This window comes from Hetaerina americana, unplaced genomic scaffold, assembly GCF_022747635.1.
Source record: "Hetaerina americana unplaced genomic scaffold, ioHetAmer1.1.p SCAF_9, whole genome shotgun sequence".
NCBI classification, from domain to species: Eukaryota; Metazoa; Arthropoda; class Insecta; order Odonata; family Calopterygidae; genus Hetaerina; species Hetaerina americana.
In genome coordinates this window covers 82,848,031-82,873,928 of record NW_027287538.1, presented here as the reverse complement: position 1 = coordinate 82,873,928, position 25,898 = coordinate 82,848,031, and the positions used below count along the sequence as shown (strand labels likewise).

Here is a 25,898-nt window from a genome sequence, read left to right as displayed (position 1 = left end):
GCTCCATAGACCCTTAAGCATAAATATATGCGGAAGATTTGAATGGAATGAATATCACCGTGAGGAGTGAAAGGTAAGGAATTATAGAAGGCAAGTGATTGGGAAAGTGTAAAGAACTAGAAAGGAATGAAATCATTAGCGGAAAATGGGACCGATATGCCTCTGGTGCATAGGATCAACGAACAGGAAGGGCCGAGCCTCTCCGATGGGCAAGCGTGTAGTGTACTTACGTTGTGTTTCCAGACGACCTTGTACGCGAGTGGGTTTGCGTCCACGTTGCACTCGAAGTAAACGTCGTCACCTTCCTCGATGTCCTTGGGGTTCAAGTTCGATCCCAGCTCCAGTCGGACCTCGGGGACATCTGAAATGAATAGGGAAAATGACAAAATGCGGACAGAAGAAGGTCATACATGAAAGAGGATCCAATTTTTTCATATAACCCGCCACCAACGAGTTTGTAAGACAATTGACAAAAATGTTTTCAAAAAATGAGGGCAGCAGTAGAAACTTTTCTTTTTGAACGCGATTTGTAAAAAATGAAAAATGTTGCCATTCTGTTGTCAATCGATCGTACCGCAGTTAAGGTTGATTTTAAATATAATTGCAAACATCTTTATCTTTACAGCTCGAGTTGAGGGCTCAGTGAGATGCGATCGATTCGGGATGAATTTAGAGACACGCCGAAAACTCGGATTTGCTTCGCTCGCATTTGCCGGTAAAACAGGCGTGTATACTAATGATTTGTGTCGCATTCATTTGTTGAGCTAAGAAAAGGTCGTTTACCGCTTTCGAAGATTAAACCATATGAACTAATTTATAATGGTTTAAAGGACGGTAAATGTTTAAGGCGTATCGAATTAATAGTTGTCATCCAATATTTCATTTCCTTTCGATAATCATCAAATGATGTATAAAATGTTCAATATTTGTAGAGGTGTGTTTTCAATTCCCATGAAAAGTCCGCAAACACTTTCATCACAAGTGAAAAGAAAGTATACAACCGCATTTGCATGATAGCGAAACCACTAATACTGCATGAAAACGTTATATTCATCATTGGTCGCAGGGATTCGTTTTTCTCAACTCCTTATGAGATAAAAGGGGACAAAATGAATTCCTCATAAAAATATTCCGCATCCTTGTAAGTGCCGCAAAAGTTATCATATCATAAATATCGCTTGGTTTTCAAGTTCAAACTTTTGAATTGGCCGCCTGACATTTACTTACTTGCAATATTATTGATGAAACGGAAATATTAAACTCAGTAAAAATTAAAATAAATGAATATTCGGAAACAGTTCGGCAGTAATTCGGCGATAGCAATCGTGATTTTGTGGATTTACACTTTAGCATTTTTAAGAATGGGTTTAAGATTTCTCAAGCATGAGTCGTGAATGTTAGGGGATTTGCTCTGCTATCACCCGGCCGTCCTCGTCCGTTAAACCTTTGTTTAGAATACCTGCGGACTTGGCCTCGATCGCCTTCCCGATGTGGTACACAGAGGCCTCCTCTTCCGGCAATGCTTGTCTAAGTCTGTAACGTGTATACGACTACGTGTCCTCTCGGAGTCTAATTCCAAGATTTTGTTTTTGATCTCACGAATAATGTCCCACTCGCCTCTGTTATTCTGCGCCTTTGCGAGTGCCCCCTTAAACATTTTACCAATCACACGCAACAAATTACGTCAGGCACCGTGATAGCTGCACCTACAGGAAATGACACCTACAACTAAAACAAAGTGAATAGATCAAGTGGCTGGTGGAAAACATAGGGAGTGTGAAGCAAAAAGCAATTCGAAGGAAAACCGAGATACGAAGAGAAGGAGACTCACAGATGAAGGCAGACTTGTTGATGGCAATGTTGGAAGGGAAAGCCGAGAGGAAGATTCGGAGTTGAGGGCAATTGAATTGATGCGCGGACATCAAAGGAGACACGAAAATCAAACTATGAGGAACCGAAAATAATGCGAATTTCTCAATAGGAAAGGGAAAAAGTGAAATGCCAAGCTTCATCATATTGGCTAATTTTATAATTATTAATTGATAATAATTTTCTTGAAATATGACGACGATTTTCACGGAATATTTCTAACGCGCCGTGCCAACTTCCTCCGCTTCAACGGCACCTATGGGATATCCAGGACGCTGTAAAATCCCCTCATCAATAATCAAACGCAACGCTTTCGTTCAATTGGTTTTGTGAGGGAGCGGGAGACAGTTTTCGAAACGGCGAAGAAACAGCATGGTAATAATAATATCGGAAAAAAAATGAGCACGCCGTCACGGAAAATTGAGTAAGCGACTGACGGCCATTTGTGAGTTTGTAACCATGAATAATTGATGAGCTTGAGGCAATATCGCAGTTTTAGTGCGTGCTTTTGGTACGTACACATGTGTTCGTGTACATTATCAGCTCTTCGATGCATCGATGTATTTCTTTTTTAAATAACCCTCGATGGGAGTCTCGCAAAACAATGAACACTAAAAAAAGAGGACAACAATGGACCAACAGGCTCTTTCAATAATAAATGGACATTTTAGACATTTTTATCAGTCGAGCGGATTGCCATGAAAGGGGGTAAATTCAATTCCTGGACCACAGCTCTCGCTCACAGCTCCCCTCCACTCCTCTTTCCCCCGTCTCCCGCCCCCATCTCTCTCCCCCCACCCTCCCCTTTCCCTCCTTTCTTTCAGCTTCACGGAGAGCGCTTATCTTAGTTTATGCCCCAAAAAAGCAAATATTATCTGAATATTTATTTGTATATCAGGAGCGGGTTAATGAAATTTTGGAAAGCTCTGGAGTAACAAATTTTTGCGAGGAGTTTTGTGAGATTCTATCGCTGCCATGATGGCAATAGGAATAAATATATAAATAACTCGCGATATCTTCTACGCCTTCAAATATGAAGGTTTATTAAAAATATTCTCTGGATATGTTTCAAACGCTATTGTGAAATAATTTATTTGTTAGAAAATATTCGACGGAAACCATCGGTTATATTTACTCCCCGAATAGGATGGACGACCCTAAACTCAATGGATTTTACAGAAAAGAAACTTCGCTAAAAGAAACTGCCACTCGCATATCGAGGCGTTTCGGAAGAGAAATTTCACAAATTAATGATAAAGAAAGAATTGAAGATTATTAGTAACAATAATATGATTTTTTCCCTCAAACCTTTCGTTGATGGGACACCGAGAGAAATATTGCATTTTAAAACGTGTTTAGTAATTCTTCCTAGGTGAGAGACTGAGCTATAAAATCCCTGCAGACAGGTGACGGTTAGAATACGTAATGTATATGCTTTATTATAATTGAATGAAAGAGAGCATCCGACATTAACCTAATATATACTACAAAAAGTTCCATTAAACAGACTTAGCCAGAGCTCATGCAGCAAGACATCAGGTTTGTGTAAAGCATTTGTTTCAAAACATATGTATTTTCTTCTCCTTGAATGCCATTGAAGTTACACTGCTTTTTTTTGGGCATGTAGAATGGAAACAACTCTTTGAGGTGCACGTTGACTTTTTTGAGAGTTCTGCTAGATTTTAAAACTCGCAGACACCATGGATTCCCCTCAATATTCTCTCCTAATATAGTATTTAATTCTAACAATCATTTATTTAAAAACTTCTACCTGTATTTTTCTCTTAAAGAGGAGAGTAAAAGTTGTTTGAGATTCTCTGTGATTACAAAAAATAAATATAACGATTGCAAAGTACAAAGTAAAGAATTTAAAATACCGGGATCCCACTCAGGATGAATCATTTTTACACTTTGAAAAATTATTGCCTTGTAATGCGCATTAGCGGATGACTATGTCAAAAGCTACTGTCGCGGTATTTTTACCAATTTCTTTGAATTAAACTAATGCTTAGTCGCTCAGATAAGATCGACAAAATTTCACAGTAATTTTGCAAGCACGCGGGATCGGGGTGAAAACCGAGGACCTAATGCATTCATTTGTAAGGAAAAATGGAGTCGCGATGAAAGTAACAATGTCACAAGGTCATTATCAACAATATTTATGACTAATTAGCATTTAGAACTAAATCCGTAAAAAAAAGGAAGCGGGAGTATGGATGTGAGATACAAGGGACAGGTTAGTTCGTGGATGTAGGCATTTTATGGCATGAGGGGGCCAGCGTGAAAGCCTCTTCAATGGGAATAAGATACCAGTAGGGAGGGAATGGGGCATGAATTCCCCATTATTCTCTTTGTGCCTCTCCAAATATTAAGAGAAGAAGTCAATAGCAAAAATAAAAGGTCATGAGGTTGATATCAGGCAACTTAGCTGATATATTTGATTTCAAAGGACATTGCTGGAGAGTATGCTGTTACATCAGACGGCGGTACATACGCTCGGATTGATAAGGAATTTCACTGACTAGTTCTTACCTTTGTTGACGGCATAGCCGATCTCACGGAAATAATTGCCCTATTTCGAACGGGTATTAAAATAAGAATTTGTTCATCACCAAAAGAAATACGATTAATTTATAAAACGCATGATTTGAAGTTAGAAGGTTCATTATTATGAAAAACGCCCCACTATGAAAGAGTAGAGAAAAATAATAATTGATGGTCTTACTGTGGAGAAGAGGAAATTATGTTTTCGATGATTATTTAAAGATACGTACTGGGGCCCACGAGTCCATAAAATATGTCCTTTAATGACATTATGCATGGTATTACTGATTTTAGAAAGCAAAATTGGAGGATCAACAGAAAGAAATTTCTTAAATTATTATCGTTTGCTCATTTCCTGTCGTGATTTTGGCGTATAACATCGATGAAGCATAGTTCAGGGAAATATTTCTGCACTAATTTGCGGTAATGAAATGCAATCAGACATTTTCATCACATTCAGGCAGGTACTAAAGTGCTGACCCTCGAAGCACTCACATTCCATGGATGCCGTCGTCGTTGGGCTGATTTTTCCTCGGTAGGGTGCATGGAGAGGGGGAATTTCAAGCGTAAAATCCCAACACAATACTTACAGTACACGTCCATCTTCCATGTATCCTCTTCGGCACTGCCCTGCACTCTAGGGTTGTCCGCCCGACACGTAAGCGTCCGGTCATTGTCCTGCATTGTCGGAGTCAGTGTGGTGGTGGACGTGGTCACGTTTCCGTCAGTAGACACCTGTTAGAGAAGGAAAGGAAGTGTATCCAAAAATGAAAATAGCTGGAGAAAGAATACCTTGAAGTACACCGAAGTACATTAAGGGCATTTCAAGTGTATCAGTACCAAGCATATCAAGCTACTGCACTTACCAAGAAAAAATGTGCGTCTAAAGTTTATATACTCACAGGCGCCTGAAAAGGCGTTCAGTTAGGGTTTACATTCACTCTATGAAATCTCTGGTGAGGAAAAAAAGAGGTTTAGTTGTAATTAATTTTCAACGGAACATTAAATCATTTTGGTTTCAATCAAGGGATATTTATTTGCCACCTTAACGTCCACCCATATGGAGTTTGAAACTCGTCACCTGTAGCTAATCAGCAAATCCCCAGACTACTGACTAACTACGCCATTTGGAGAGTCGTAATAGCAGTGATGTACATTAGAATACAGAAATAGCCATTTGCTTATTCAATGTAATTCATTTCCAGTTTTTCAGCTATTCCTTGCTGATACAGCTAAATTATGTATGAAGGGATGATGGTGGACTTGAAAAATCACTTCATTTACATTGCAACGTTTTTCTGTGCTTGTATGCACTATATGTAAACACGAAGGTCCACAAAAATTACTTTAAGAGCGGTCATTTTCGTATTTAACCCTTTAGAGTGTTTAACTGATTCCAGGAAGATGAGGTAAAAAGGACATGTATGTAATAAGTAGAAACAAGATTGGACTTATTTTCTCGATGAATGGCACACGAGAAGCAACATCAAACGTGGCTTATTTACCGTGCTGCGGTGTTTCAGAGATTCTTAAAGTGTGAGTTGAATGAGCCTCTCCGTAGTTATCGGGTTCATTTCCGTAAACATTACGGAAACTTTTCAATTCAGCGTAACATGATTGAATTGGAATATTTCTCGATGGTAACATACATTTGCATAGTAATTGGTGGCGGGCGATAATAATTAGACATTTTTTTGCATATCATATTTATCTGATCGTGAAGTAGACGATCGTTTGAGTGATATAAGATCATTAGATGCACATGGAACAATCTAAGAACTACTAAATTACATGCAAATTAGACCAGGTTTTCATGTCCAAATGAAAGAGGATTGATCGTTGCCATTACGATAGCGTAAAAAATTTCTGTTCCACCAAAACTCCTGAGTTAGAAGTAACTATAAAGTATTCATCTGGGACACATAAATAGATTAAATTAAAAAGAGCACAGGTTTAGAAAGCAAATAGGGGGAGAGCTTTAAAGTGAGGGAACGGAAAAAATAAGGGGTTAATGCGAAAGAAGGAAAGAGACGGAGAGGGTGAATTGGGAGGAAAGGAAAAGTGGTGCCGGGCACGAGGAAAGTTCTAGTGCGACTTTCAACACAATTTCTGTCGTAAGATCTTAAATGAAATAAATAAAACCAACTATAGCATATGGGTTGAAGATCGTTTTATTCAATACGAAAACAGATAATTAAAGAACAGGTTATGTTCACCTCATCTATTCTAACATCATGGTCATTATACCTTTCGGTGAAGTTCCCAATAGGAGATGTGGTAGTCCACTGGACAGAGCTACTGACCGGGTACGCTGGATTGATTTACGTCTTTGGGAATCTTCTGCTTCATCCAAGATAAGTGATTTTGTGGGTACCAGTTCATTCCAGGATACCACAGGCGGCACAGAAAAAATAGCTGTCCCACAGCACTGATGTGCGAATTTCATACCACCTTGGGCTTAGGATTAAGAGAGTTCTACAATCATCCGTAAAAAGAACGTCTGGGTTAAGAGCTGGGGCTGCTGGTTACCAATTATTGAGCTTGAATTTTGAAAGGTAGGATTATTCGTCATATTTTTCTTAATTCTGAAAAATTAACTCTGTTTTGTCTTTATTTACATGTAGTTAAGGTGGTGTAACTAACGGTGTCACTGAGATATGGCTCTCTAGTAAAAACAAACGGTAGCTCAAAACACACGAAATTTGTTGCATAGGAGCGCCAAATATAGTAAAGATTATTAGCATGCAATAAATGAAGTTTTTGGTTTCTAAATCGCCCGTTTATAAAACAAATTTCGACAGTGACATTTACCGTTTATTTCTATTACCAAGGAATATACAAGTCTAACTGGGTGCTCGAGAGTATAAGAAGTTGAGTGATGACATTCACGCTAAAGAAAGGCGCCACTCTGACATTAGGTGCTTTTATATGTTAAAAATAAATTTTGATAAGTTTCCCGGCAATCAGTTTGGAAATATTAACAGGAAGTGGAAAACTCGAGATATATTATCTCCACTTATCCTCCCTATCCGCCAAATGAATTATTAAATCTGCAAAAAATTGTTCTCATATCCACCGGAAATAAGATTTATTTTAGTTTTACAAAGGTTGTCCATGGTAAGTATAAGTTATATTATATATATATATATATAAAATACAAAAAAAAAATATATATATATATAAATAAATATATATATGTATGTATGTATCCCTCCCCGGACTACAACCTTGACGTGGTAGAAGGGCTGGTTCGTTCCGATGAACCCAGGAGCTGTGCTGGCGGGAGTAATAATAATTGCTCCTGATAGGGTCACCCATGCCAGACAGGTCGAAGGTTAGGAGCCAGACGAAAGGTAGTCCACGCAGCTTCTGTTCCTCAAAGAGGCGGTTGCAATGGCGTCTGACCCAAGTGGGGCGGTCAGTAAGTGATGGTGTTACGTTAAAAACATTATTGCGGAAGGCAACGGGAAACCACCTACATTATAATTCCCTAGAAAAATATGATGAACAATACAGAGATTTTGAGTCCTGGCAACTTCGGGGCTCGGCCCAATCGTCCGTGTGTCGTGCCCGGCAGCGGGGGAGGCAAGGCTTCCGCGGTCGTCATCCCACGAAACCCTTCCAAGGGAAAACCGGCAGCAGCAGGTCAGACGACGCCGGAGGAGAAGACCACATTAGTTAGAATAGGAACGCGGAATGTTAGGGCAATGATGATGACAGGGAAACTGAGGAATATTAAGCAAGAGATGGAAAGGGGAAATATAGATAATTTAGGTATATGCGAGGTGAGATGGAAGGATAGCGGGAATTACTCGAGTGATCAGTATAGAATAATATACAGCGGCGGGGACGAGAGCCAACGAGGGGTTGCCATAGTATTAAATAAAGAGGTAGGAAGAAGCATAGTCAACATACATCAAGTAACGGATAGATTATTACTAGCAGAGATAAAAGCAGAACCGAAGGTAATAATTCAGGTATACATGCCACCGAGCAACCATAAGGATGAAAAGGTCGACAGGATATACGATAAGTTAGAGGACATAATCGCGTGTGTTCCTGCAGGGGAAGACATTTGATAACATTTGATAGTGGTGGGGGATTGGATTGCAACGATAGGCGAAGGAAGAGATGGTGACGAGGTGGGGGAGTACGGTTTAGGAACGAGGAGTGACCGCGGGGAGAAAGCAGTTGTTCTGCAGGAGACAGGGGTTAGTCATAACAAACACTTGGTTTAGACACCACAGGAAATGCAGGTATGCATGGAATATGCCAGGTGACTCAGAAAGGTATCAGCTAGATTATAACCTGGTTATACGAAGGTTTAGAAACAGTGTGATACATTCGTACAGCTTCCTGGGAGCGGATGCGGACTCTGACCAAAATTTAGTTGTTATGAAATATAGCGTCCGTTTCAAAATGATAAGGCAGGGGCGGCGAGTTAGAAAATGCAATGTAGAAGCATTAAATGGTTTGAAAAGAAAGGAGTACAAACAGGAAGGTAGAGGAAATCATGGAGGATGGTAAAGAGCTAAGTACTATCGAAGAAAGATGGAAAAGTATCAACAAAGGGTTATCGAAAGCCGCAAAACACACTATTGAAACCGTTAACGCAAAAAGGACTAGGAAACCATGGATCACGGACGGGATGATTACAAAGATGGATCAGCGGAGAAAATGCAAAAATGTAAATACAGAGTAAGGCAAAATGAAGTACAAAGAATTAAACAATAAAGTGTGGCGGGCAACAAATAAAGCCAAAGAAGCATGGTGGAAGAAGCAGTGCGAGGATATGGAAAGTCTGCAGAGGAAGAGTGAAATCGGTGCGCTGTATAGCAAAGCTAAATCTTTATCGGGAAGTAAGAAAGAAAGATCTATGCTAACAGTTAGAGATAAGGCGGGTAAGGGAATAATTGACACAGGAAAGATCCAAGAGAGTTTGAAGGAGTGCAGAGAATAACTATATAGCAAAGAACCAAGAAAGTTAGACATAGAAACTGAGCATGACGTAGAGGAAGATAGCTTAGGCTCAGGCATACTAGACGATGACATAGAAAGGGCATGAAGGGAGATGAAACTAAATAAGTCCGTGGGATGGATAACATCTAGACATCTAACATCTGGAACTTTGAAATGCTTAGGAAAATGTGCGAGGAAGAGACTCTATGGGCCGATTCCTAGTATTTATGAGGAAGGAATCTGGCCGGAAGACTTCAGGCCGTGAGATCAGTTTTAGTTCGTATTCCGAAAAAGGTAAAGGCTACATCATGTGAGGACTACAGGACATTGAGTTTGATTTTAGATTAGACCCACGCAGCTAAAGTTGTTCCAGGATCATAAATAAAGGATGGAGGGTAGAACAAATGATTACTTAGGTGATGATCAGTCTGGGTTTAGGAAGGGGAGAGGTACGCGTGATACCATTGCAGTAATGAGATTTTTAATCGAGAGGAATATAGAACACAACCAGGAGTTATTTGCCCGTTTCCTATATTTCGGAAAAGCCTTTGATAGGGTGATTTACGGAAAACCTAATGAGTATATTGCAGAAAAGAGGAATAGATTGGAGGGAAAGGAGGCTAATCCGCAACCTGTACATGTCTCAGGCGGCACAGGTGCGAGTGGGGTATGGGGAGTCTGGTACGGCAGAGTTAGGCAGAGGTTTAAGGCAGGGTTGCCCACTATCACTGTTGCTGTTCAACCTGTATGCAGAGGAAATGATTAAAAAGGCGTTGGAAGAGCTGGAGGTAGAAATGAAAATGGGCAGGGAATTCGTAAAATCAGTTAGGTTTGCTGATGACCAAGCTTTAGTTTGTCAGGTAGCCAAGGGGCTTCAAGCAATGCTGAGTGAAATAAAATTTCAGTGCGACAGGTATGGGATGAGATTCAATATTAATAAAACAAAGATTATGCGATTTTCTAGAAAGAAAAAGGCTAAGCTTAAAATTAAAACAGGAGGGAAAAAACTAGAGCAGGTAGATCAGTTTGCGTATCTCGGTAGTGTTTTGGACCAACACGGTCAAAGTAGTAGGGACGTAAGGAGAAGAATTGCGCTGGGCAAAGAGCCTTTCACAAGGAGGAGGGAGTTGATGACAGGGACGTTGAGTAAGGATATTAAGAAAAGACTCGTAAAATCTTTGATATGGAGCGTGGCTATGTACAGTGCGGAAACGTGGTCATTGAAGCAGGAGGATGGACGTAGATTGGAAGCCTTTGAAATGTGGGTGTGGAGAAGAATGGAGAAGGTGAAATGGACAGAGAAGAAAACAAATGAGGAAGTACTTGGTATGGTGGGCGAAGGGAGGGGTTTGTTTGGAGCAATCCTATGGAGGCAGGAAAAGTGGATGAAGGGGGTATTGACCGGCATCGGGATGTTGAAGACTGTAATTGAGGGGAGGATGTTAGGCAAACGAGGAATGGGAAGGAACAGGATTGGGATGTTGGACGGGATGACGGGAGGAAGAAAGTACTCAGAGATGAAGAGGGACTTGTTGTAGAGTAGGATGTTGTGTTTTGCTAGGAGTCACGAAATATTTTAATTAGTAATTTTTGTCAATCCAAACACCTACCTTAACCGGGAGATTACCTAATATTAATAATATGTACGTATGTATGTTTGCATGTATGTGTATATATATATATATATATATATATATATATATATATATATATATAAATGTATATAAATATATATAAAAAATATGTTAACCATTTATATATAAAATATATGTTATAAAAATCTACACCTGTGTTTTTATATATTTGTGCGACGCCGAAGAGCTACGTAAAAATTCGAAGAAATTTATATATTTTCCATTTCGAAGAAATTTGTACATATATGTGTGTGTGTGTGTGTGTGTGTGTGTGTGTGTGTGTGTGGGTGTGTGTACACACAAAATGATTGAGACCCGTCAAAATTTTTCGCTATCCACCCGATTCCTCCCCTGCCGTTTTAGGAGTCGTAAAGTATGGGAAAATATATTTTCCATTAAGTGAATAATGTCGTTGCGAAACTATCTCGCACAGGGGGTTAGGGAAACGAGTTAGTGGTTGCGAATTTTCCCATCGACTGTCGAAAATTTCGTTATCTCGGTTAAGGGATGGATTCCGTTGCTCCGATGTATTACGATATCGGGTCGAAGAGAGGATGATTTGCGGACCTGGCCGCTCCTCAGTCTTTCCTCTGCGCTCTCCCATTCCATTCATAGCTCTGTAACGAAGAACTTTGAGAGGATGGGATTGGAAGCCGAGGCAACCTAGTACTGACTCATCATTGTTATTTCCCATTGCTTACTCCACAGATCTAAGGGTCAACCCTCATTCGAGGGAGGGAAATAGTTCTGGCTCCGTGGTGCACTAACATGATAACTCAGGTGTTACAAAAGTCTTGGCGAGATGCCCATGTTGTTTCACATACTTAGTTTTTATCCTTACAATGAAGCACTGGAATAATTGGGGAATAACTTATCCATGCCAGTATATGTGAGAAGTGGAGTGATTTCAATAAGTTTTTTTCGCGATGGATAATAAAAATAACATATAAAAAGAAAGGTTGGGAGTAATAAATACGAGCGGTATGTGTTGGGAAAATGATAATAATATGAAGTTGAGATAACCAAAGGGTGAATATGAAATGAAGAATGATCGAAGAAAGGAACCTGTGGAAGACGCAGTGAGGTGGACTTGAGGCGGTAGTTGCCTGAAGAAGGGATACATAGAGAAAATAAATCATTGGGGATTGCTTTGGAAAGGCTTTGAGAGGCTGCCAGTTGAAGATATCCGATCCGTAATGAAGATCATTTTTCAGGAATATCCAATTAAAACTTCTTCGCAACGCACTGACCTTGCCATTAGAAATGAATACCTTCCCATTCCATCTCTGTGCTTAGAGAACTCTTACATACGTTTTGTACTTCAGAAAGGCTATCAGAGACATCTCTTTTCCCATATTTAAAATGAAAACAGCAGACAATATTTTGATGTGTTTTTTAAATACGCAGGGCTAATTATTACTTAAACAATTTAAACTCTTTTGTATTTTTATCACATTGCAAGCCACCGCTAGGGTTTGTGGCAGGGTGTTTGTACATAGAAGACTAATATTTATCCAAATACGACCCTACCGCAGTCGGACAATGCCTTATTGTCCGAGGAATAAATTGCATCTTTAACGTATTTGTTCAAAATAAGAGACTTTCGAAATAATAATAATTAATATAATATCCTTTTTCGGGAATTAGACGGCACGTGCCAATGGCTTCGCATCAGGAGTTTCGAAAAATCGCAAGGTATCGATAAAGCAGAGGGTACCTACCCAATGGCGTCACCCGAGGTAACACCGAGGCCCTACGGTCAAGCCCAGCCCGGCGCTCTATACCCTGGACCACTTTGACCCCTCACACCAATATACATGTATATTGGTTTCAAAAACTGTCGCATCGAAATTTGAAGGATACATACTAGGTCTTCATGTAATATACCTAAAAAAGAATGATGTAAAATTAGGTTTCAAATATTGATGTAAATACAGTGATGGAAAAGTCTGGGACGGGATACTACTTAAAAGGAACGTTTGTACCCCTTTGTACCTGAAGATGATACAGTGTATCGAAACCATGGTCGGCAATAAAGTTTTAACTGTGGAAAATTGCAACGAAGTTTTCATCATTTTGTACCCCTTATCTTGGTTAAACATTTAAATGTAACGTCAAAAATTTTATAAGCCGAATCGTCCATGCCATCTGATATCAATTATACAAACTAATTGGTAAGAGCAAAGTTTCGAAGAAGATTTCAACGCTTGGTCGCAGCCGTGAAATAATGCATGTAGTATTTATTTTGGATCAAAAAATCTTTAAAACTATTTTGGGGCCTTCTAATTTTCGCGAACGTCAAAGTGAGAGTGAATGTTAGGGAGGGTGTGTGGGATGAGGACACTCTTCCGATCGAACCTCCGCCCTCGGTGCAACGAGCAGAAGTTGGCATTTAGCCCATGGATCGGGTGGGAGGCGGGGAGCAAGAGGGCAGGGTGGGGCTGAACCGAGAAATTAACAGCCCACCCCATAACGAGAGAGAGGCGAAAATATCCCTGATGCAAGAATGACGTAAATGGGAAATGTCGCCCTATCGAGCCGGTGATGATCGCCTAATGGAAAAGCAAAGTGGGTCGTACGGCCGATCGCTCGGTCGCGAGCCTTTCGGACGATATCGGGATTGACTGTAGGTTGATTCAGTTAAGGAAAATCAGGGGAGTGTAGGATTGACCTTTCCCTCACGTTTCTCCTCATCATTCCTTGCTTTGCATTTTGATATGAAGAATAGGAAACAAAATTCTATTATTACAAAAGAAACACTTGGTTTTTCCACATAACATATTTATTCACGACCTAGGTTTCGACGCTCAGCGTCATCTTCAGGTAACACACCTGAAGATGACGCTGAGCGTCGAAACCTAGGTCGTGAATAAATATTTTATGTGGAAAAACCAAGTGTTTCTTTTGCAATATGTATCGTTTCCACAAAGTGACGCCTGAAGTTATCTCCTTTAAAATTCTATTATTTTCACGCATTCTCCCCAGAATAAGTCTGAAAAGGTCATCGTTCTCAAAATACTTTCATAAAATGTTTACAAATATCTAAATAACTAATTGCGTTCGCATATGTATTTCTAGTTACCAACTACATTACCATGGGTTCCTTAAGGGGTACCCAAAATTCCCATTGTTTCCCTAACGATATTTACAATTCTATCTATTCTTGTACACTGTGTCACTATCCATTCTACCTGTGGAATACAGGGTCGCACCCAAAAGTGATAGGACTGATTTTTTTTTACAAGAATTTTATTGACAATATACTTACATCGACTTCATAATCTTCAAAGTATGCTCCTTGAGCTGCTACAGACTTAGTATTACGTTGCTCCCTTTCCCCGTACACCCGCTGGAAATTTTCTTTGGGGATGCCGTTGATGACCCTCGTCGAAGCCTCTTGAACGGCCTTTATCGAGTCGAAACGTCGTCCCTTGAGCTGTCTTTTCATCAGGGGGAATAAGAAGAAGTCCGGTGGGGCCAGATCGGGAGAATAGGGCAGGTACGGCAACGTGGCAACGCCGTATTTGGCCAGGAGCTGTCTGACGACGAGCGCGCCATGACACGGAGCGTTGTCATGATGAAGCACCCAGCAGTTTGCGATGGCCGGTCGGACTCTGGACGTTAAATGCAGGCAGACCCAACTGGTCTGAAATTTCTTCGCTGGTTAAGCGTCGGTCTGTGGTCAGCAGTGTCCTCACTCTGTCCACATTCATGTCGGTTCTTGCCGTCGACGGCCGTCCGGAGCGATGGTCGTCTTCAACGAGCTCCCTACCCTCTTTAAACAACTTATGCCACTCAAATACTGTGGAACGGCTTAAGTCAGTGTCCCCATAAGCCTGCTTGATCATATCGAGGGTCTCAGTTGCCGTGTTCCCGAGTTTCGCACAAAACGTCACGGATTAAGTTGCTCTAAATTCATATTCATTTTGTTTTTCGACGCGGCCAAAAAACTTGCCTCACTAAAAACGGTGTCTTCACTCAACGACAGCCCGCAGGCGACTGAGGTTGGTGTCGGACTGTTGCTAAGAGCCCCCTCCACCTTACCCTGGCAGGCAGACCCCCCTCCACTGCTCCGTTCGCGCCAGAGAAAATCAGTCCTACCACTTTTGGGTACGACCCTGTATATGCCGACGATGCCACGAAAACTGCACAAGCCGTTCATGGGCCGCTGATAGACTACAGTCACAGCTATAAACCCTGAATGAGTGGCTGATTGACTGGAAATCACAAGCAAACGGAAAGAAAAGCGTGCACATGGCTTTTTCCAGGAGGCCAAAGGCAAGCGTTGCCCCCCCCCCCTCTTTCTGGGTAACGAATGCATCCCAAGGAAGGAAAAGGTAAAATACCAGGAGAATTCATCGATAAAGGCTTCAGATGGACCCACCAGATCAAATACGCCATTGGGAAAGCAACAGCGGCTGCGGCAGCGCTACAACCCATCCTGCAACCAAGAGCTCAGCTCAACCTCAAAACAAAGAAAACCATCAACACGGCAATGATTCGCCGCCTGCTGAGCTATGCTGCCCCGGTTTAGCTTCAAGTTGCCAAAACCCACCTAAAGAAAATACAACAACGGAGAATAAAATTGGAAGGAGATTCGTCGGAGCCCCATGGTACTTACGAAATAGAGAGCTAAGAAAATACGTCATATTAACACCAATACTTACCATCGCAAAAGAGATGCCCTTGGACATGGAAGCGTCACTACGAAACACCAAAAATCCCCTACTGATGAACCTATTGAGTTATCCTACTGGAGATTCTACAACGCACAGGAGACCGAAAATAGGACCAACAGCACACATCCCTGTACTTCTTACTTCTAAAAACCCTTATTTTTACCATCTTTTTATGATTTAAAATTTAGCTTCACTCATTTATTTCAATTTTATCTTCTGGCCACCTCAATAAGAACTTTAGAACTGGTCATTATCATGCTGGTATTTCAACTTTTTAATTCAAGTAATGTTTATATTAAAAATAATAATTTTTATAATAATACTATTTTTGATAAACCATAAATCAAAATTTAAAGTATTGCTTTGACCAATAAAAATTTTTAAGTTATTAGGAAAAAAGAAACTAAATTACACTCATGAAGTCACAAATTTGATCGAGCTAAACGTATTGCAACCGTTCCACAGTTGAGTGGAGATTAGCGTGTCTTTTCTCTTTGAAACACTGACGCGCTCTTGAGTTGTCTTTTGCCATAACTAGTTTCTCCCTCATTTCTTTATGTTTTACGTGCAGCAAATGTGCTCGGTATATGAGTGAATGCTCCGGTGTTTTTGCCTCATGATTCGCTTCCTTTAATGCTAATTCCTCCACAACCATACGTTAAATTTAACTGATTTGTGTGATCGCATGTATCAACTTCATTTCTTTAAATGGTAGACAGCCAATGGTTATATGTATTCATAAGAATTTGAATATTATATTTTCATATGTATATTTTCCCTTTTGGATTCTGAAAATATTCGTATTAATTGGAAGTATGATGAATATCTTGAAGGAAGTTCCAAAGAAAGCAAGTTGTCCGTGACCTTCGTGCATTAACTGAATGTTATGAAGGCATAAAACGCTGAAGAATACGCCCTGGTTTTGGCACTTACTATGGGGGAGAACCGATTTTCACCCAAGGACAATGAACCGCCCTTATCTGAAACTCCCTTGGAGCAGTGATTATTAAATATTTATTAAATTTTCAAATAGCATTCGTTATATGTATAATGATGTTTGGTCATGATGGCAGTAATGACACCGAGACATGTAAGAGTTACATTATAAATATCTTGGAATCGGGATGCTTGGTTTGAAAAAAAAATACGCTTTACCTCACCAAATTTAGAATTTCATGATAGATGACCAACAATAACCATGGAAAATTGCTTACGCATAAATGTTTAAAATAAAATTACAATGTCTAGGTAGGGGGCAGTCTGCTCTCGCAATCGCTGGTCCCCAGCCTGACAAGTGATTCACTGCCCACTGATTTCCTGTCTCATGCATGTTCCTTGATTGCTCGCAGGCGGTATCTCTCTAATCGGCGTTCCAAAATAAACGAATTTTAACTAGTTTCATTCAATGTTAGGATATTTCTTCTCGTCCGTTTAGAAACGTTTTTATAGAAAATAAAAGCGAGAGAGAGAACCAATTTCCCTAGATATTGACAATGTTGGGGTCTCCACTGATTCCGACGGCGGTTAAATGGTAAGGCCCGTCGGATAGTGCCGTTTACATCCACGTGGAGAGGCGACATTAAATCCTGCAGAGCTTTTCCCGGGCTCAAGGGTCCTTCAGAAAGAAACGGGTGCAGACAGCATGCCTGTCCATACATGGACTCAAATAAGAGCTACAAAAAAACGATAATTTTCCAAATAACTGGTTAGAAAGTGCCACGAAAAGGTAGACTCCTTTGACTCTTTCAGAAAATCATGAACCGAGTGCAATTGAATTATTCCCTCAGTGATACGAAAAAAATGTAAAAGGAGAAATATCCTGGTTCACTCATCGAGAAGTTTTGAGTCAGCAGGATAACAGGTTTAGCGACTACAACGTAGTCATTATTCGTGTACTAGGCACAACTATATGCAAAATTATTTAGATAATTTTGGATATGTTAGTACCCTGCAAGCCATTGCCAGAGTCTGTGGCAGGGGGTGCTTACACACCAGATTGATTTTTGCCAGAATATGAGCCTACCTTGGTCGTAACGGGTTATTCTGATCCCTTATCGTTCGTGGATAAAATGACATCATAAATCTAGCTGATCTGCACTAAATCTCTCTAATTTAATTGACACGGTCTCTCTTGCTGCTGCCGGCCCCGACTGACCTCCGACTGACGGCTAATCTCGACTGCTTTCGAGCCGCAACTTCCCGTTGATATGCCCGCATCACGCAGGCACACGCATCGCTGAAGCGATACGGCCAGAGAGGGCTCGTCGGCCGGATTGTCAGTAGTGGGAACCCACGACCAGGTCACTAATTGCTGCTGAATTTCTTTTATTGCAGAGAGTACGTAACAAAGAGTAGCGTCTCTCCAAAAATTAGCATAAATCTTTAGACGGAATTCCTCAGGTAAATTTTAGACCAATCAGTTTATTGAAGACCATCAACACATTTTGAAAGTCCCGATTCTCAATAGAAGATATTATCATTCATTCAAGATTGGAGAGAAGGCCTAGAGAATGGATAGTTTTTTTTAGATATCGTTTTCTCAGAAAACAATTAAGAGACAGTAACGGCTGCTACACACATCAACTACGGATTAAGTAAGACCTACATTGCAATCATACGTATGTGTATGTTCGGAGGTATTAATTCGTGTATGCAGGTGTGGATAATTTAAGTGCATGAATATGCATATATGTATCTTTTTGTGTGCATGCAAATATGTCTATGAGGATGCATTTATGCGCTCATATATTCAAAGTCCTTCCCCGGACTAAACCCTTGACGTGGTGGAAAGGCTTGTGCGTTCCGATGACCCCTAGAGCTGTGCAGGCGGGAGTCATAAAAATTGCTCCTGGTAGGGTAACCCATGCCAGATAGGTCGAAGGTTAAGAGCCAGACGAAAGGTAGTCCATGCGGCGTCTGTTCCTCATTAAGGTGGCTGCAACGGCGTCTGACCCCAGTGGGGCGGCCAGTAAGTGATGGTGTCACGTTAAAAACACTATTGAGGAAGGCAACGCGAAACCACCTCAATTATCATTCCCTAGAAAAATATGATGGACAATAGAGATATTTTGAGTCCTGGCAACCAGGGGGCTCGGCCCAATCGGCCATGTGTCGTGCCCGGCAGCGGGGGAGGCAAGGCTTCCGCGGTCGTCATCCCACGAAACCCTTGCAAGGGAAAACCAGCAGTAGCAGGACAGAAGACGAAGGAGAAGAAGACCAAATTAGTTAGAAGAGGAACGTGGAATGTTAGGACAATGATGAAGACAGGGAAATTGGAGAATGTTAAGCGAGAGATGGAAAGGGGAAATATAGATATTTTAGGTCTATGCGAGGTGAGATGGAAAGATAGCGGGGATTACTGGAGTGATAAGTAAAGAATAATATACTGCGGCGGGGACGAGAGCCAACGAGGGGTTTCCATTGTATTAAATGAAGAGGTAGGGAGAAGCGTAGTCAACATAGAGCAGGTAACGGATACAGTACTACTAGTGGAGATAAAAGCAGAACCGACGAACTTAGTTATTTCTCAGGTATACATGCCACCGAGCAACCATAAGGAAGAAGAGGTCGATAGGATATGATCGCATGTGTTCCTGCAGGGAAACATTTGATAGTGATGGGGCATTGAAATGCGACGTTAGGCGAAGGAAGAGATGGTGACAAGGGCGGGGACTACGGTTTAGGCACGAGGAATGACCGCGGGGAGAAAGCAGTTGAATTCTGCAGGAGACAGGGGTTAGTCATAACAAACACTTGGTTTAGACACCACAAAAGACGCAGGTATACATGGAAAATGCCAGGTGACTCCGGAAGGTATCAGCTAGATTATATCCTGGTTAGACACAGGTTTAGGAACAGTGTGATATATTCCCACAGCTTCCCGGGAGCGGATACGGACTCAGACCACAATTTAGTTGTTATGAAATGTAGCGTACGTTTCAAAAAAATAAGGCAGGGGCGGCGAGTTAGAAAATGGAATGTAGAAGCATTAAATGGAGAAAATCATGGAGGATGGCAAAGGGATTAGTACTATCGAAGAAAAATGGAAAATGATCAAGATAGGGTTGTCTAAAGCCGTAAAAGACACTATTGAAACCGTTAACGCTAAAAGGACTAGGAAACCATGGATCACGGAAGAGATGATTACAAGGATGGATGAGCGGCGAAAATGGAAGAATATAAATACAGAATTAGGAAAAATGAAGTACAAAGAATTGAACAATAAATTGAGGCGGGTAACAAATAATGCAAAAGAAGCATGGTGGAAGACGCAGTGCGAGGATATGGAAAGTCTGCAGAGGAAGGGTGAAATCGGTGCGCTGTACAGCAAAGTTAAATCCTTATCGGGAAGTAAGAAGGGAAGAGCTATGCTAACAGTTAGAGATAAGGCGGGTAAGGTAATAGTTGACGCAGGAAAGATCCAAAAGAGATGGAAGGAGTACATAGAAGAACTGTATAGTAAAGAACCCAAACCAACAAAGTTAGACATTGAAAAGAAAAAGACTTAGAGGAGGACAGCTTAGGTCCAGGCATACTAGACAATGAGATAGAGAGGGCATTAAGAAAGATGAAACTAAATAAGGCCGTGGGGGTAGAAAACATTCCCATGGAACTTTTAAAATGCTTAGGAAAAGGTGGGAGGAAGAGGCTACATGGGCTGATCCGTAGTATTTATGAGGATGGAATCCGGCCGGAACACTTCGTGAGATCACTTTTAGTTCCTATTCCGAAAAAGGTAAAGGCCACGTCATGTGAGGACTATAGGACAATTAGTTTGAAATCCCACGCAGCTAAAGTTGTTCTCAGGATCATAAACAAAAGGATAAAGAGTAGGGCAAATGATTACTTAGGGGTTGATCAGTTTGGGTTTAGGAAGGTGAGAGGTACGCGTGATGCCATTGCAGTAATTAGATTATTAATCGAAAGGAATATAGAACACAACCAGGAGGTATTTGCCTGTTTCGTAGATTTCGAAAAAGCGTTTGATAGAGTGAATTGGGAAAAACTAATGAATATATTGCAGAAAATAGGAATATATTGGAGGGAAAGGAGGCTAATCCGCAACCTGTACATGTCTCAGACCGCTCAGGTGCGGGTGGGAAACGGGGAGTCAGGATGGGCAGTGTTAGGAAGGGGTGTAAGGCAGGGCTAACAGGGATAATGGGCAGGGTTGCCCATTATCACCGTTGCTGTTCAACCTGTATGCAGAGGAAATGATCAAAGAGGCATGGGAAGAACTGGAGATAGGAATGAAAGTGGGCAGGGTAATCGTAAAATCAGTTAGGTTTGCTGATGACCAAGCTTTATTTTGTCAGTCAGCCAAGGGACTGCAAACATTGCTGAATGAATTGGAAATTCAGTGCGACAGGTATGGGATGAGAATCAATATTAATAAAACAAAAGTAATGCGATTTTCTAGAAAGAAAAAGGCCAAGCTTAACATTAAAATAGGAGGGCAAAAACTAGAGCAGGTAGAACAGTTTACGTATCTCGGTAGTGTTTTGGACCAACACGGTCAAAGTAGTAAGGACGTAAGGAGAAGAATTGCGCTAGGCAAAGAGGCTTTCACAAGGAGGAGGGAGTTGATGACAGGGGCGTTGAGTAAGGATATTAATATATTATTTATTATATATACTCGTAAAAACTTTGATATGGAGCGTAGCAATGTGCGGTGCGGAAACGTGGTCATTGAAGCAGGAGGATAGACGTAGATTGAAGGCTTTTGAAATGTGGGTGTGAAGAAGAATGGATATGGTGAAATGGACAGAGAAGAAAACAAATGAGGAAGTACTTGGTATGGTGGGCGAAGAGAGGTTTTTTTTGGAGCAATCCTATGGAGGCAGGAAAAGTGGATGAAGGGGGTGTTGACCGGCAGTGGGATGTTGAAGACTGTGATAGAGGGTAGAATGTTGGGCAAAAGAGGAAAGGGAAGGAACTGGATAGGGATCTTGGACGGGATGAAGGGAGGAAGAAAGTACGCGGAGATGAAGAGGGACCTGATATAGAGTAGGATAGTAATAAAATATTTGTTTGGTAGTTGTGTCCATCCAAAAACTTACCTTAACCGGTAGATTACCTTAAAAAAATATTCAAAGTAGTTGGTTCTATATTTAATAACAAGCATATCAATCTTGCTGCATGATTTTGCTAGAAATGGTGAGGTACCGTATGCATTCCTCACGAGTCCGAAAAAGTGATTGCACGTTTATTCGTATATCGGTTTTTTCTGTAGTGGAGTGTCTTGCATGGTGCATAACTTGTTCATGTTCTGCGCATGTCTAATATGAATGTACTTCCTGCCACACACCTTGCCGGTGGCTTGCGGTGTATTATGTACAGGATGTGGAAATAACGATAGAGATCCAAAAAATCTATTTACATAGTAATCACTATTTTTATTTAATTTTAATTTTAAGTATATTCCTCGCACAAAGTTCGTGCTATGGTAGGAAATATCACGTCAATAAAATTGGAGAGATCAAGTGTAGAATGGTTAGATTTTAGTTATTATTTTTTCCACAAAGAATTAGGGACCATAATAACATTGTCTGACAGCGATAGGAGTAAAAATATTCGGGTCAAAATTAATCTGTTTTTTATTCACCCCTTGCCACATGCCCTTATGGTTACTTGCATGTAAGTTAAATAGCTAAGCATAAACACTAAAATATTGGATTTAAATATTATTTTTGCAGTTTTTAACTGTTATTTTATTTACTTTTTTCCATAATTCATTAAACAAACCATCGTCTGCGTATTTTACTCTTTTTTGCGCAATTCAATTCATCTATTTTTTATTTCCTTTGCCTTCAGCGAGTTATTGTATTTTTGAAATGTGTTCAAAGCGTGCATTTTCCCCTACTGCTCAACTCGTGTAGGTAACGTATTTTCGCAATTAATCGACGTTAGACATTTGGAACTGAAAACAACTTTCACAAACGAATCGTTAACGAGTCATCCTCAAAAAACTCTCTTTTATCATTTCTGGAAAAAGAACTCCTCCAGTTGTGAATAAATTATTTAATGCAGTTTTCACGTTCATTCTCTTCTTACTTCAAAACTTTGTTCTGATTTTAATGAAGATAATACCGATCACCTCAAATTATTTGCGTTGTGTACACCATCTTCTTTAAACCTCAGACCTCACCTCAGGGGCTTACAGTTATCAAAATAATGGCAGTTTTACTTTAATCATAAGTAAAATGCCTTTTTCCTTCTGCCAGATGTACGTACAGTACAAAGAGGTTCTCTTATCGTATGATCTTCGCTATATTTTAGGCTAATATAATATTTTTTTCATGACTGCCATCGTAATTTTACCCAAACCTTTCGTCACATATGATCTCTCATGTTGGTTTAATGTCCATTTATTCTAAAATAATCCTCGGTACTGTTAAGGACGAAAATATACTCTTAAATAAGTTGTTGTTGGATCTTTTTCCAGGCAGAAAATTAGGAAAACTTAGAAATGAGGAGAGGTTAGCACCAAGTGTCAACTCTGCTTTAGCTCAAGTCACGTTCGTTTGAAGGATTTTCATCGGGGTATATTCGACTTGATTAAGGGGAACTTCGCCTATTTTAATCATTCCAGAGCCTTATTGAAACAAAGATCTAATTATTATTCTTTCTGTATCCAAGTAAAGTGTATTATTTCGAAGGTTTTGCAACGCCGGGAAGGAACTTTAATTAAATTTTGTGAAAATACCAGCGTCGGCGATGTCAGTGGATAACCTGCTTTCCGTCCCAAAAATTACGGTTTATCGGCGCCTTTGATTTGAATATGGCAGTGGTATTCTGCAAATTATTTTTTTTAAACTTGGGTTATCAACTACCTATACAGATAATTTTGTTAAAATTAGTTGAATTTTAAACGAGGATTGTCCTCCTATAAAGATCGAATCCCTTATAAAATGTTCCCGACACTATCTGATTCAAATGAACAATAAATTGTTGGCAATGCCTTTCACTTCATTTGAATATTAATAAAATGGCAGAGTCTAGCGCTGTAATCGATCTATTTTTTGTTCTCATCCATAATCATGAATAGCTAGTGGATTATTTGTTAGTGAAGCAGGTCAGTGACTTCCGGTTGCACGAGCATTCGTTGAGCCAAAGGAAGTTATTATTTATTAAATTTCTAACAGAATTTAGTTTATTCGGTGGAGAATCCTTCCATTTGCCTTTAAAATGTATTTCTAACAAATCTAATTCATCCACATTAGCAAAATTTCCCAAATGAAGCTCGATTAGTTTTTGGAATCCTGCATGGAACGAGCCAGTTGCGCCCGCATGACACGCTTGTGTCGCGGGTGCTCAACAGGCGTGCCCACAACAAAACACGTACTCACAGTGTTAGAGGAAACGAACATGTATCTATAAAGCGAGGCCGTAGAGTTGATGAAAGGCGTCGCTTTAGTCTCTCTCCAACAATTTCGCCAAACAAATTCTAGCAGACGCAGCAGATGGAGCAGATGTATTTGAATAAAATACATGAAGTAACCAAGATGCTATACTTTTTTGATTTTAGGGATAGGTACTATCAACTTCAATTTGAATAGAAGGACTAAGAAAGTGAGCACTCCAAACATGTTTCTCTAAAACATCATTCCTTCACCCTCCATATTACAGGACCACTAAAGAAAATGACAGAAGCCGGCCATCGAAATGTCGGCACAGATGGAGATTTGCGTTTTTGGCTCATTTATATGCGGAATTAATTTCCCAATGGGCTGTAAAGTAATGGTATGATTTTTTCTTTGCCTGATTTCAAAATTCATTGATTCAGAGCACCAGAGAGAAGAGTTTTAACTTAAGTTTTTCCCTTCATATTTGCGCATCATGCACGCAGAAATTTTCACCTTAAATATAAATTTTAAACCGAGCGTCGCATTTGGGGACACACAGATGCAATCCTGAGAAAATGTACATGAAATTTTTTCATGTTAATCAATATTTAATAAAATGAAAAAACATTCGTTTTAACACGACGATGCTTGTATATTTTGGTTTTGTTTTCTCTTGCTCCCAGAAAAATTCTCCTCCTCGATTGAGTGGCAACACCTCGAATCGAAGGCGCGAAAAAGTGTTCAAAGAAAAGAGAGGACGTCGAGAAAAGTGGAACACCACAAGGGGGAGCGAAAAGAGAAGGGGAAGCGGGGATGTTGGGCGAAACGAAGTTCCGTGTCAAAAGAGTTAGCGAGCGAGTACGCTTCATTGTTTGTGTGCGGATCCCATGGAAATAGCCTCCTAATTACGTCGACAAATCTCTCTTCCTCCCTCACTCACTTCGTTCCCTACTTCCAGTGACGAAGCGCATGATGGGAAATGAAACAGGATGCGCGCGCAACTGCAACGCTCCCGTTCAACTCAGCCATCAGAGTTGGGGATTGGGAATTTGCGCAGATGGTGGAGCAAGTGGAGGTGGGACTCGCCCTTGGTTGAAAGGCAGCCTGGCAAGGGATAGGGGAGGCCGTGGGGGTAACGACAATGGAAGGTTGGTGTCCCGAGGGAAAAATATAACTGGGGAGTACTTGGGGGCTCTCCGTCTTCGCAAGTGGTGGCCACTTCCTTGAGGAGGAAGACAAGCCTCGCACTCCGATAGCTTTCGTGCGTCAGAGGTAAGAAGGCAGACGGAATTTCCGTTTGGGGAGGAGGGCGGCGGGGTTGGCTAATTTGCCAAGCCCCCGACGCGCAAAACTCACCACTATTGCAGCCCCACTCTCATTCGTAATCTCGTACACACTCACACACAAACTGCGCTAATGACAAAAAACGTGAATACTTGGGGGTTAAAGAGTACGGGACGAAATCTCGGTGTGCCGAGGGGAAGAGGTTTTCCTTGTGCTCAGGGTGTACTTTTCTGGAGCGGCTTCGCTGATTTGTACGTACGTTTGCATTTAATACCTACCTACACCCGGGATGTTTCCTAGAGACTTGTATATATGGAAATCTAACCACTTTACTCAAATCCACAGACAAGATCGTTTCGAATATGTAACGACCAAGGCCTATCACATTACTTCCAGAACTAGGGAAGGTATTTGAAAGAATGACAAAAGCAAAGTTGAGCTTGGCCAACCTATATCATCCTAGACATAACGGTTTTCGCATAGGAATCGGCACTGTTGATGCGATCTCAAAGCTAATTGAATCAATCACCAGCTGTAGAGAAATAGAATACCCACTCGTCATCTTCCTAGACATAGAGGGAACT

The 25,898-nt window shown here is 40.7% G+C and overlaps 1 protein-coding gene across 1 annotated transcript in view; it reads right to left on the bottom strand.

Annotated features, from left to right (window-relative positions):
• Positions 1-25,898, bottom strand: part of LOC139698622 (nephrin-like) — a 556,765-nt gene that overhangs the window by 95,018 nt on the left and 435,849 nt on the right. Inside the window, exons 5-6 of the mRNA XM_071597464.1 lie at positions 5,004-5,148; positions 231-361 (exon numbers count right to left, since the gene is read on the bottom strand). Coding sequence (XP_071453565.1) covers positions 231-361; positions 5,004-5,148 — 276 coding nt within the window. The remainder of the gene's footprint in view (positions 1-230; positions 362-5,003; positions 5,149-25,898) is intronic.